The sequence below is a fragment of the Tachypleus tridentatus genome, chromosome 10 (assembly GCF_004210375.1).
Source record: "Tachypleus tridentatus isolate NWPU-2018 chromosome 10, ASM421037v1, whole genome shotgun sequence".
In the NCBI taxonomy this organism is placed as follows: domain Eukaryota; kingdom Metazoa; phylum Arthropoda; class Merostomata; order Xiphosura; family Limulidae; genus Tachypleus; species Tachypleus tridentatus.
In genome coordinates this window covers 166,271,826-166,285,606 of record NC_134834.1, presented here as the reverse complement: position 1 = coordinate 166,285,606, position 13,781 = coordinate 166,271,826, and the positions used below count along the sequence as shown (strand labels likewise).

The window sequence follows — 13,781 nt, the reverse complement described above, 5'->3', positions numbered from 1 at the left end:
CACTTCTTCTGAAGTTAAAAGTCACAGTTTTTTCACTTAGTGGTACAGACTTATACAAGTTGATATCAGTTAGGGCTAATGTTCCTTTACTGTTAGTAAAGGAATGACTGTTGATGTAAATAGTCTAAAGCAGGGGTAAAGTTTTAGTATGGTCTTAAACTTTTGACCAGCTAATATTTAAGCTAATTTCATAGTGTTCATATTTTCCGTATTAAATGCTAAAAATATTTTCATTTTTATTTTCCCTTTTCTTATTGTCATCTTTCGAAGCTCTACTCAAATAAGTGGTTGAGTCTAACAACGCAAAATGCTTTTTTTTTCTTTATGTTCATTGGCCTTAAGATTTTGGCCAGCAGTGTATGTAATAGTAAATATAGAATCCTAACGTTCAATCCCCAAACGATGTCAAGCCATTACGCTTTTCCTGTAGTTTTGGTACTATAATATACTCCCAAGAGAAAATACCACGAATTTATTGAAAAATCCAAAAAAAATCTGCTATAAAAATAATGATAATAATAGTGCCTTATAAATATATATTTAGTGATGTTGTGGTCTTAAATAGGACACAAACTGTTATGTTGTAACTCTTCACTTACAATTGAAAACATGACACAATATGAATATGACACAACCTTAAAGCGTAATATTTTAAATATATTTCCGGGCAATTAGAATCACTTTACAACCCTTTACTTCCAAACATCTAGACGTTTCGTGCCATAGTTATCGTTATGCCAATAAATATTGATGTACTGTCCCATGTTTCATCATTTTGTGTAGAAAAAACACAGAAGAGACTCGTAAGGCTTGCCAGTGTTTCTGCCAGTATTACTAAAAATATTGCTTTCTAAACAAAATCGTCAAACAAAAAGTTTGGCTTGTTTTGAATCTCGCGCAAAGCTACACGAGGGCTATCGGCGCTAGCTGTCCCTAATTTAGCAGTGTAAGACTAGAGGGAAGGCAGCTAGTGGTCATCACCCACCGCCTACTCTTGGGCTACTCTTTTACCCTATGAATAGTGGGATTGACCTTAACATTATAAAGCCTCCATAGTTAACAGGGCGAACATGTTTGGTGTGACAGGGATTCGAGACCGCGACTGGATTACGAGTCGAACGTCTTAACCCACCTGGGACTTATTATAAAATATCTATGAGTAACGTCCAGCTGTTTCAATAAAAACTATATATATATATAAAGCTTGTTCTTCTTAAAAAAAAAAGATTGTTTACGATATATAAGCCATACAGGAATATCTGATAGGTATAGAGCAGGGGTGTGCAACAGGCGGCCCACGGGCCACAACTCGGCCCGCCAAGCCATTTAGTGTGGCCCTAGTTGTTGTAATCTAACCATGTGGCCTGATCTGTAATCCAACGCAAATGGAATATTTTTAAAAGCATCGATCCTACGGGATTCCCAGGCTTCGACTCGACAAACTTCTAAAATTATCTTTGCTAGAGAGGAGCAGGCCGAATTCGATTGGTCGGCCTCCTTAGGGCATGAATAGGTGACGTGCACTAGCACTATTGTCTACGACTCAACGTCATGTCCTGAACCTCGCCTTCGCCCGCTGGCGACAATTTTCCCTAACCTCTGCTGTCCGTCATTCATTATTGGTGAAAATTTTATTACCTTTACAGTTACTACAAGAGATTGAAGGTAAATTGATTATTATTTAGCATATTGTTGTGACTTTACTGAATTTATTAAAATTTTTGCTTTCAGATGCATCTGATTCTATGTACAGTGTGACCTCGTTATTCGCGGGGTTACGTTCTTTACCCTCCGCGAATAGCGAAAACCGCGAATATTGGACGCAGTTTTAAAACGTATATGTATGCCATTATATACTATATGAAATGCTTCCCAAACACTAATGATACTTATACTCATTGACAAGCTGAGGCAGTCAGCCAATAGCAGTCAATCTTGTTTGGTGAAGACGACAATTGATAAAACGGCTTGATTGAGTAAATACAACAGAAATCTCCTCGAAAAGCCCTTTCAGTCTCTGTGACCTACAAAACGCAGTTCGCGCATAACCCGCAGAATGGCGAACCGCGAATAGGCGAGGTCACACTGTATTTTGCTATTCTCAATTAATTTAAGTACCGGAAGGCTATGATCAGGATGCCAATTTAGAAACATGTGTTTCTGTCCATAAGAGGTTCCATGTAAATAAATTCTATGTTTTTTTCTACTTTGCTATTTTCGTGAGAATAATTTTTGTTTTGATTTCAGGGCTAGTAAAATGTCAGCAGTTAAGAAACGAAAATTGATGATGAGGAAAGGTTATTCAACAGTGAATGGTGCACAAAATATCTTGTTGTCCCACATAATCAAGGTGTTGTCTGCCTCGTCTGTCAAACTACAATTGCAGTCATGAAAGAGTACAATATTAAGCGACATTACGCAACTAAGCACTCCTCCCAGTTTGATGAAATTGTTGGTCAGGCACGAAAGGACAAAATTGAACATTTAAAACATCCATTGAAAAGCAACAAGGTGTTTTACCACTTTCAAGAAAAATTCAGAACTGGTGACAAAACTGAGTTTTAAGCTTTGTGAATGTATGGCAGAAAAGGAAAGCCTTTCAGTGATGGAGAATTTATTAAAATTGTTTAACAATATTCACAGAATATGCATGTCCAGAGAAAAAATATTTGGTGGAGCAAACTAGCCTTTCCCGCTTTACTGTCTCATGGGGACAAAAGATCTTTCAGAGGACATCAAAGAAACTTTGAAAAGAGAGAGATTGAATTCGTGTGAAGCTTTCAGTCTGGCTTTGGATGAAAGCACTGATATCAATGACACATCCCAACTTGTCATTTCATCAGAGCTGTTACTGCAGGCTTTGATGTTTTCGAAGAGTTTTTAGATATGGCAAGCCTTTCCTCCACAACCACAGGACAGGATATTTGTGAACAAGTGCTTAAGGTTGTAGAAAGTTTGAACTGAATCCTTATAAATTATGTGGTGTTACAACAGATGGTGCTCCTTCCATGACAGGTAGGACAAATGGATTCACCAAGAAATTTCTAACTGCAATTGGAGCACAAGACGTAGTTGTAAGCCATTGCATTATTCACCAAGAGAGCTTGTGCACAAAGTTCTGGATTTTGCAGAAGTCATGAAAAATCTTAAATCATCGACAATTTAAAACTTTTTTAGATGAGCTGGACAGTGAGTATTCAGATGTTTTGCCTCTGCTGTACGTTGGCTTAGTAGAGCTGCTACTTTGAAGAGATTCTGGAACCTGAGAGGAGATTAAGTTCTTCATGGAGAGCAAACGTCAGAATGTGGACTTCTTGAGCAATGAGAACTGGCTGAATGACTTAGCATTCCTCACAGACATTACACAGCATCTGTCTGATTTAAACTTAAAAGTACAAGGGAAAAGTCAACTTGTGAATAAGTTGTTTGAGCATATTTGTGCTTTTGAGAAGAAAGTGGAACTTTTCCAGGTTCAGTTGAGAAGAGCCATATTGACCCATTTTACATGTCTTGCAACCAGGAAACTGGAATTTCTAATCTGGATTGCACCAAATATGGAACCAGTGTACAAAAGCTGCGTGATGAGTTTGCAAACAGATTTCCAGATTTCAGACAAACTGAAATTAGATTGAAATTTTTCGCTCAACCTTTTGATTTGGCAGTGGAAGACAGTCCTGATGATTGCCAAATGGAACTCATTGAACTGCAGGCTGACATGGACACTAAAAAATTCTCTGAAAACAGTTTGCTAGACTTTTACAAACTCTGTGTGCTCCTAATTTGTCCGTCATGCACAAGAATTGCCCCTTTTTGGTAGCACCTACTGCTTGAGCAATTTTTCTCAAAATGAAGCTCATCAAAACCAAATGTAGAAGTCAGCTGACTGAAACATTTGACCAGTCAGTTAAGCAACCACTTCTGTCAAAGCTGATATTGACAAGCTCTGCAAGGACTCTAAATTTCAAGTGTCGCACTAAAATGATCACTCATGCAAAAATATAAAATATTATTGCTTGCATTTTGAGAATTTTTTTTAATTTATTGTGCATGTACACGAATAAGCTTGTTTTTTAAGTGGCCCCGCTTGATTGATGAAGTTGGTTATATGGCCCACCGACGAAAAATGTTGCACACCCCTGGTCTAAAGGATGTGTGACACCCTCATCAGAACGTTGGTCTGACCTGAATATTATCATTATTCAGATTCTCGTTTCTGTCCTGTGAAGATTAAAGTCCTCTGTCTCTCTGATCCAGCAGTTAAATGTTTTACAACAAACTTAGAAGCTGTCTAGTTAAGAATTCAACCAGCTATAAATAAAGACCTTATCTATTCATTTGCTTCTTTCTGTTGCTGCCTATCTTTGAGATTATTTTCATTATAACATTTATGGAATATGCTTTATCAGGATACTTATAATTACCTGTTCAACGTTACTGTACCTTAACACCAATTACAATTTTGTTATTTGAACAGCTAGCACATACTTGCTATAAACTCACAAAGCAACTAAAATTGAGTTTTATATACTATTGTTTAACAAAGGAAATAACAGTTAAAACAACCACTCACAGTAGAAGATCATCACATGGTCCCTTGCGAAGGCTAGGATCTGGACCTTTAGCATGAGTCCTGTACATAGACGTATGCTGTTGATCTTCCTGAGTACTTGTACCTTTTGAGATTCTGCAAGTTATTGGAGTGAAAAGACATTATGATATCTAAAACACATGACTATATGCCTGTTAAAATACAAAAATATTTTAAAGTAACAAAGTGATTTTTCTGTGTACTAATAAATTCTGAGCTATATGAGAGAGTTTATTAACTCTTACTTCTCAGATTTTCTTACTTAACATTTTCAGACAAATTCTATTACTATTCGATCAGTGGTACTGAAACAGAGCCACAAAAATAAGTTTATATGAGCAAAAATTGTAATCAAAACTAAATATTAACCTAATGCATAACATAGTATGTTCTCTTACACAAGATATTTGAAAAGTAAAAATATTTCAGATATTACACAGTGCCTACTCTAGTAACACTTCAAGTACAAAACTATGACACACGATAATATATATCACATTATACAAAGGCAAGACACACTAGCTTTTAGTGTCAATGGTACATATCAATGAATCAACTGTATCACTGAAAAAAAATTAGCCACAGATAACAAACCAAAAATACTTAGTTTTTGCATTGTTGATGTACATGTACCAATTTACACTTGTGGAACAAAATAGTAAAGTTATGGCAACACTGAATTTTTCATTTTGCACTTTAGCAATACAGATCTCTATTTCACTCCAAGTGTAATACCACATACCAATAAAGATCTCTATTTCACTCCAAGTGTAATACCACATACCAATAAAGATCTCTATTTCACTCCAAGTGTAATACCACATACCAATAAAGATCTCTATTTCACCCCAAGTGTAATAAGTGTAATACCACATACCAATAAAGATCTCTATTTCACTCCAAGTGTAATACCACATACCAATAAAGATCTCTATTTCACCCCAAGTGTAATACCACATACCAATAAAGATCTCTATTTCACCCCAAGTGTAATACCACATACCAATAAAGATCTCTATTTCACCCCAAGTGTAATACCACATACCAATAAAGATCTCTATTTCACCCCAAGTGTAATACCACATACCAATAAAGATCTCTATTTCACCCCAAGTGTAATACCACATACCAATAAAGATCTCTATTTCACCCCAAGTGTAATAAGTGTAATACCACATACCAATAAAGATCTCTATTTCACCCCAAGTGTAATAAGTGTAATACCACATACCAATAAAGATCTCTATTTCACCCCAAGTGTAATAAGTGTAATACCACATACCAATAAAGATCTCTATTTCACCCCAAGTGTAATAAGTGTAATACCACATACCAATAAAGATCTCTATTTCACCCCAAGTGTAATAAGTGTAATACCACATACCAATAAAGATCTCTATTTCACCCCAAGTGTAATAAGTGTAATACCACATACCAATAAAGATCTCTATTTCACCCCAAGTGTAATAAGTGTAATACCACATACCAATAAAGATCTCTATTTCACTCCAAGTGTAATACCACATACCAATAAAGATCTCTATTTCACCCCAAGTGTAATACCACATACCAATAAAGATCTCTATTTCACCCCAAGTGTAATAAGTGTAATACCACATACCAATAAAGATCTCTATTTCACCCCAAGTGTAATAAGTGTAATACCACATACCAATAAAGATCTCTATTTCACCCCAAGTGTAATACCACATACCAATAAAGATCTCTATTTCACCCCAAGTGTAATAAGTGTAATACCACATACCAATAAAGATCTCTATTTCACTCCAAGTGTAATACCACATACCAATAAAGATCTCTATTTCACCCCAAGTGTAATACCACATACCAATAAAGATCTCTATTTCACCCCAAGTGTAATAAGTGTAATACCACATACCAATAAAGATCTCTATTTCACCCCAAGTGTAATAAGTGTAATACCACATCACTTAAAAGTTATACTTCTTTTTCATGACTCTCATTAAACTCAATAGTTAGAAATTTTTTGTGAGATAATCTCAAGCTAAAAGCAGAAGTTAAATTTATTTTTAAGAGTTACCCTAAGATATTCAACTAAGGAAATGAAAAGCCTTGACACTTAGGCATGAGATTATATATAACAAAGTCAACATGGCAAAACAAAGAAAAATGTTTCCAAAGATAAACCTAATGTCTTCTTCCAAGAAGAGTTGTAAGCATTACAGTTAAAAGTGGTCTTTGACCTTGTAATTCTCACCTTGAAGTTACATTCTTTTAAAACTTGTGTTGCTGGGATAAAACACTTAACAGCTATTATTTTAGGAAGAAATGATCTGACAACAGATAAATAAATTACGTTTAATTTTTCTTGAGGTAATAAGAAAGAGCATTGACAGAAGGTTTACAAATCATATGCATACAAAACGAGAATATCAGAGGTAAATGTAAAACACTTAGTAGGTTTAGTCTGTCCTATAGGTATATCAACAGAAAACATACCACAATGTGCATATCACTGTCCACAAACATGGATATATAACAGTACTATTAAAATCTTGAAAACTGATATAATTTGTATAAAATTAAATATTTTAATACTGAATTTCAGTAAGCAAATTCATAAGAAATAACTGGTACCAGATAAGAACAAGGAACAACAAATTCCTGTGCTAATTTTACATTTATAATCACACATCCTTTTCAAATATATACAATTGTGCATAAATACACACAGACACATCACTGTGAAAGAAAAATTACAAAATGAATAACCAAATATTATACACAAACTCTGACATTTTGCAAACAAATTACATGATTAGTTAACATTTCTTTTATCTGACTTTCAAGCGAAATCCTTTGACCTGTACTTCCTACCTTAAATGATACGATCGAGGCTCCTCGTTTCCACTTTCTCCTACGTAATCAACATAAGAAAAAAATAATAAATGATTATTACAAAATGTCACAATATTATGAAGTGCACACACAAAGCAGTGCTTCATTGAATATATTACTAAATGCACATCTAAAATAATACAACTTGTAACTGTTAAAAATAAACCCCGAATGTTAAATATAATTTTGGCCTAAGGAAATGCTACTAAATTTTACTTCAGATGTTTTTTTCTTTTTTAAAGGTTTGATTATGAAGATACACACACAAATACACATGCACATTTCAAATTTAAATAGGTTCTGTACTATGTGATATGTCTGTATAATTTTTGAATTTCTTTGAAAGCTCTTCTGGAACTGTATAACCTGAATCCACAGGTATAGAATCATAATCTTGAAAACATAATTATTTATAACAATAGAAGACTGGTAGAAATGTAATTATTAAATAACGTGATAATAATCTTAAGCAGTTTTATACAAAATACATAAAGTTTTATAAACAGTTACCTGTTATTATACTGAAATATGATAGTAATTTATAAAACTTAAAAGACTGCCAAAGAGACCTTAACAGAGCACTACTGTATGCTGTAAGTATCTCTCTTAGATAAGATTCATCAACAAGTATAATATAAACCAACACAACTAATCTTAGCAATTCATATTTAACACACTAGACAAACGTTTTGCCAAGATTAATAATATGGAACAAAAGCCAGATAATTACAACTATTATTACTTTAGTTATAATATTATTATATGTCAATAATATTATAATATTATTAACATAGAACTAGGCTTCTCATTCTTCACTTCCTATTCTCTAGTATCTATCATTTTATAACATCGTACCTCTGCTATTGTTGAAATATTTTTTCATGCTCTATCAGATATCTCAATACTTCCAATATTCACATTTTTAGGATAACCACAAGTTTTGTTACAGTGGTTTTACTAGATTATGACATTGTGTTCAACATTAGGTGATAAAACTTTCTCTTGACATTTCCAGAAAAAAAAGATTTGTTGTATTTCATGCAAAGCTACTTGATGGCTCTCTGCATTAGCCGTCCTTAATTTGGGAATGACAGGACTAAAAAGAAGTCAGTTAGTCAAACACTATCCATAACCAATTTTTGGACTACTCTCTATCAACTGATGGTCACATTATAATGCCCCTAAGGGTGAAAGAGTGAGCATGTTCAGTGTCAAGATTCAAGTTCACAGATTGCAAGTTGAATGGCATAACCATCAAACGAGACAAAATAAATTGAAAGATTTCAGTGTACAAGTCTCAAAAATTTCTTTTTGAGTTTAAAGCTGTCAGTGATGCTTTGTATCATTATTACACATTCCAAAATAAAAAGAATTTATATATAAGTAGAGCTGCAAAGTTGAGGCAAGTAAAATAAAAAAAAACAACACAAAAAACATGGTTTGACAAATTTTGCACTTGCACTTATCATCTGGGAAATGATCCTTTTCAAGTCTTGTATTGCATTAAAATAAGATACACACCTGTATTCATGTTAGTTACAAGAAACAGCCTCTTTGGTTTCTATTTATTAATTTTTTTTTTTTATTTGTTAAGTTTTGGTAAAACTCAGAATATCTGTAAAATTCAAATCTCATGCTGGAAAAAGTTGCAGCTAATGTGAGCTTTTGTACCACTAATTAAGTAAAACACTGGTGAGAGAAGTTCATTCAAGTCTATTATAACCAACTTTAAAATAAACATGGTAATTATAAAAGTCGTTTTTGACACCCCAAACCGCCTTTGACAATAACCTTGTTTTAATCCTGACTGTGACCTTGGACATGACTACCTTTGCTCAAAATATACTCTTCAAAAAAAGAAATGCAAAAAGCAAAATGAGACAAATTGTTAACAAGTTTATTCTGGGTAGTTCTGTATGACATGTGTGAAACTTTGCACATTCACTGCTGAACATCTAAAGTCTGCAAAGGTGAAGTCCATGCTCACTAGTTGAAGTTCAACGTTACTCAACATCAATAACGAGTATGTTTCCCGTGAGCATCAATAACTGCTTGGCATCTCCTGCCCATGGAAGCGATGAGATGACGAATCACATACTGTGGAATGGCTGTCCACTCAGCCTGCAAAGCTGCTGCAAGTTGAGATAGAGTCTGCGGTTGAGTCCACTGCAGCCGTGCTTGACGATGTTGCTGGGTGAGGATGACACCTCTGATTAGACGTCGAGGTCGGATTCCTGCATCTCGTAGACGGTTGCATACGGTCTGATCGGAAATCCTACGCAGCCCTGCTATGGTTGAGGCAGTAGACGCGTCAGTGGTGGTCCTATCCTCGAAGGTGACGCAACCGGATGTTGCGATCTTGTGTGGGCGTGGTCACACGAGGTCTGCCAGATCATGGACGGTCACGAGTTGATCCATGTTGTTGGTGACGATTCCATAGCCTTGTGATGGTGCTTGGGTGGACATTCACAGCTCTGGCAACATCTGATCGAGATTCGCCTGCTTCCAGCGACCAATGGCGTTGTTGCGTTGTGCTTTAGTCAGTCTTGGCGTAACTGTATTGCGTTTCGGTGGCTTAACACTGAGCTATGGAAACCGAGAACCCGTCACTTTTATAGGGATTTTGCACATGTTGCACTTGCAGAACATGCAGATCTCTCAAACAAATTTACTGGACACGCATGCGTTTTGGCGAAAAATCCGATGTTTTCCTCCGTTTTCAAAGTGCACAACTTTTATTGTCATTTTGGTCTGATAATCAGTGCCTTAACACATGTAACATCACATACTTTGAGCTTGTAACGTTATTACATATATTTCTCTTTAAAATAACAAAAATATCCATTTTGTGTTTCTTGTTTTGAAAAGTATACCAATACATTATATATAAAACTTTCTGCAACCATTTTCTCTCCATTATTAGAAAAATATTAGACAGGTTGAGAAATTACTGAACAAAACACACTGAAAAATAAAACATGAATGCATAGTATTTCAATATTCATGTGTTACAAATTATACTAAATAACTTTTTTTTCAAAATTAATTAAAGGAAAACAAGTCACACTTGTTATAACACTCATGTTTAAGTTCTGGTTTGTTCTAACCTAAACACCACCCACTGGGCATCTTCAGTGTTCACTCATATTATTACAACAGATGTATGAAATTTGTGTTTAATAAAAAAAAAATGCAGCTCAAATGGATCTCATTAGTAATTCTAGGGCTAAAAATATTTTTGTCTGACCCACACTCTGGAAATTTCCTTTCTTTAGGTTCTTGCAGAAAGAATGGGCTTTTTATATGCAGTTTTGGCACTTTTGGAGAGAGGCATTCAAAATTTTGATGAAGGCAGACTGTTTGTTGATTAGAAATGTCTAAAATCTCTAGCAGTAGTCTAATCTTTTATATTGTTTTATTTCTACTGCTGATTGTGCATGTTTTATTCTATTTCATTTGAAGTCTTCTAAACCTGGAATACAAGTAATCCAGTTATACATGGAGCATGAAACAAATTTAGCACTTCACTGTGTTGATCAATCTTCTTTGTGTCTTCTTTTCTGCACTTGTTTTAACATTAAGTTTCCCTTCAACCAAATCTTCAAACATCTTGTAATGTGTAGGTAAGTTTACCCATGTGCTATAATTACTCTAAACCAGGAATATTACACAATCACATATATAGTGTCATTTCTTTACAGTGTGGTATATTAATAATGTATGTATGGATCACATGGTGGTAGTAGGCCCCTCCCTCAAACTCTCACTTCAACATGAGAACATAGTAATTAAAAATGAAACAAAAAGCAACAACTTTATGTTATTTCTATCTAATGGGAAACACCTTAGGTGTGGAAAACAAGAGAACAGCCAGAATAAGGATTAAGCACCTGACTTAAGGTATGAAATCAGTATCAGCAGCCAAACTGGTTGCTACATTTATAGCACTCATAATAATTTTACAGTGAATAATCATTAATTAGTCAGTCAGGCCATGATTTCTGTTAAAACTAATGGCATGATGGTGGGTAAAACAAAATATGCAGCTTCGCTAACTGATGAATGTATATCTGATTTAAAATTCTTACAATGCTGTAAATGTAGCTACCAGTTTGGCTGCCAATTTTGGTTTCATTCCTTCAAGTTCATTTTTGGACAAACCATTTTTCCACACCTAAGGTATTTGTGGTTAAATATCACTACTTTTTGTCAATACACACCAATAAACCACAGCAAATAAGAAAGTGACACTCAATAGTAACCCACATCAGCTTTAGGATTACAACACTAATACTTGGAACAAACCTCTATGTTACTGAACAAACCAGATTCTTTAAAATATATGGTGCTAGTTTTTACTTTGTAAAACAGTGTTAATAGCTTCCTTTATAGAAATATGAAAGAATTTAGATTACCAGTTCCTTCTTATCAATACAGCTGTATCAAGTATCATTATTTATGCTAATTGCTTAAGCTAATATAATGTGATACTAAACACTTTAAATCAGAATAATTTCATAACATTTAGTAAATTTCTGTTGAAAAGTTGGCAATGAATAACAACTATCCACCCCTATGATTCTTTTGAAAACTTGAGCTAGAAACTGCTAATTTAGTTTGTTTGGCCTAATCAATACTCATGTATCTGCATGTGCTTTCACCCTATAGTTTTGCTGCTATAAATAAGCCTTCTTTAATTTGAATGACAAAAAACTAAAAATGATCCACTTTCAAATGAAGCTGTAATAAAAATGTTTGACTGAGAGCTCAATTTCTTCTTGAATAACTTTGCACTTGTGGCTAATATATTTACACTAAATGAGACTCCTAATTGTAGGTTAAACAGATCTATCAGTGTACTAACTTTGAAAAAAAATTGTTTTTCTATTGAATATAATTTCTATACTTTTGGTGCAAGAAAAACAAAAAGAGGAAACTCAATCACAATTGTAGATGTTATATCTTAAGTATTTATTAACAGATTGCTTTGAAATTTGATGTGCGACATAAGAATACACTGGAGCATATCTAAAAAAAATATGTAATAGTTTGTATTACCAAAAACTGAGAGAAAGAAGCTGGAAAATCATTAAACTATCATTCTTGTTAATAACACATAATGTATTGTGCAGCTGATTGTTTTGGCTCCATGACACATAACCATGTGTATTGATGTTAACAAGTAAAATACATGCAAATTTCTATTTCTAAATGCCTCAAAAAAAGATATCAAATGTCATGCTTTTCATGGTGTTTTCTATGACTCATGTGAATTATTTTCTTTCACTCTTTGATTTTATCTACCTGGATATTATTGGTATTGTAAGTGCAAATTTTGAGTTATTCTTACAGTTTTTCTTTTTAAGTATCTCTTTTAGTTAAAGTTACCTCAGACATAAATAGTGCATTTCAGTGGCAGAGTGCTCTAACAACATGAAAAAGAATAATGTTACAACATTAATATTCATAACCATATTTATTTAGCAGCTAAAGTTAAAAATATTTTTAATTTTAAACTTTTCTACCTGAAACTTTTATTTTTAATATTCCTAAATAAAAATTTGTACTTAATTAAATACTTAAATAAAATTACGTTTTTCATGTTTGATGGACCACTTTCTGGTTTTTTCATGAGTCTCTTCCACATTAGATGTTTCACTCACACTCTGAACAGGAATTTCTGGAGTCTCTTGTTCTTGAATAGATGAATCAGTCACTTTACTGGTAGAAAGAGCTTCTTCAGCTGATGTCTGTTTTTCTTCCTGAGTTTGAGTTCCTGAAATGCTATAATATAAAGTCAATAAAATTAGCTTACAAAATTCACATTTTATCATCATTTTTACTCTTAAACTGAAACAACTGATTTCAAATAATAATAATTACAAAAAACACTTTTGATTATAGGCTAACATAGTTATTTTAAAACAACTGTTTAACCCAAGAGAACACTTGTCAAACACAATCTAAAGTAATTTTTTTATGATCTTGAAAGTGATGCCCATATAAAAAAAATAATGAAAAACTTAATTCTAACATAATTACTTATACTTAAATGTTTAGGATAAATTTTGTGAGTTAGAACTTAACTTGTTCCAGTATTGTTACATCCAATATGCTATAAATAACCATGATTTGGGTGGCCAACTTAAAAATAGTTCTGTTGAGATAAAGAACACAGAAAAAAATATATTCAAAGTGAAAAGGTAAAACTAAATTTTTGCAGTCCAAATGCTAAAAAAACAATTAATCAAATGCTTCAACATACTGATTAACAGTAATGGAATACCAAATTAAAAAGAAATAGCACATGACC

At 33.6% G+C, this 13,781-nt stretch overlaps 1 protein-coding gene across 2 annotated transcripts in view; it reads right to left on the bottom strand.

The window, feature by feature from the left end:
* The window catches only part of LOC143230855 (uncharacterized), a 58,664-nt gene that overhangs the window by 3,422 nt on the left and 41,461 nt on the right, over window positions 1–13,781 (bottom strand). For both annotated transcript variants that reach the window (XM_076465117.1, XM_076465118.1), the window contains 3 exons: window positions 13,062–13,252; window positions 7,448–7,487; window positions 4,571–4,684 (listed from right to left, as the gene is read on the bottom strand). In XM_076465117.1, the coding sequence (XP_076321232.1) occupies window positions 4,571–4,684; window positions 7,448–7,487; window positions 13,062–13,252 (345 nt within the window). The remainder of the gene's footprint in view (window positions 1–4,570; window positions 4,685–7,447; window positions 7,488–13,061; window positions 13,253–13,781) is intronic.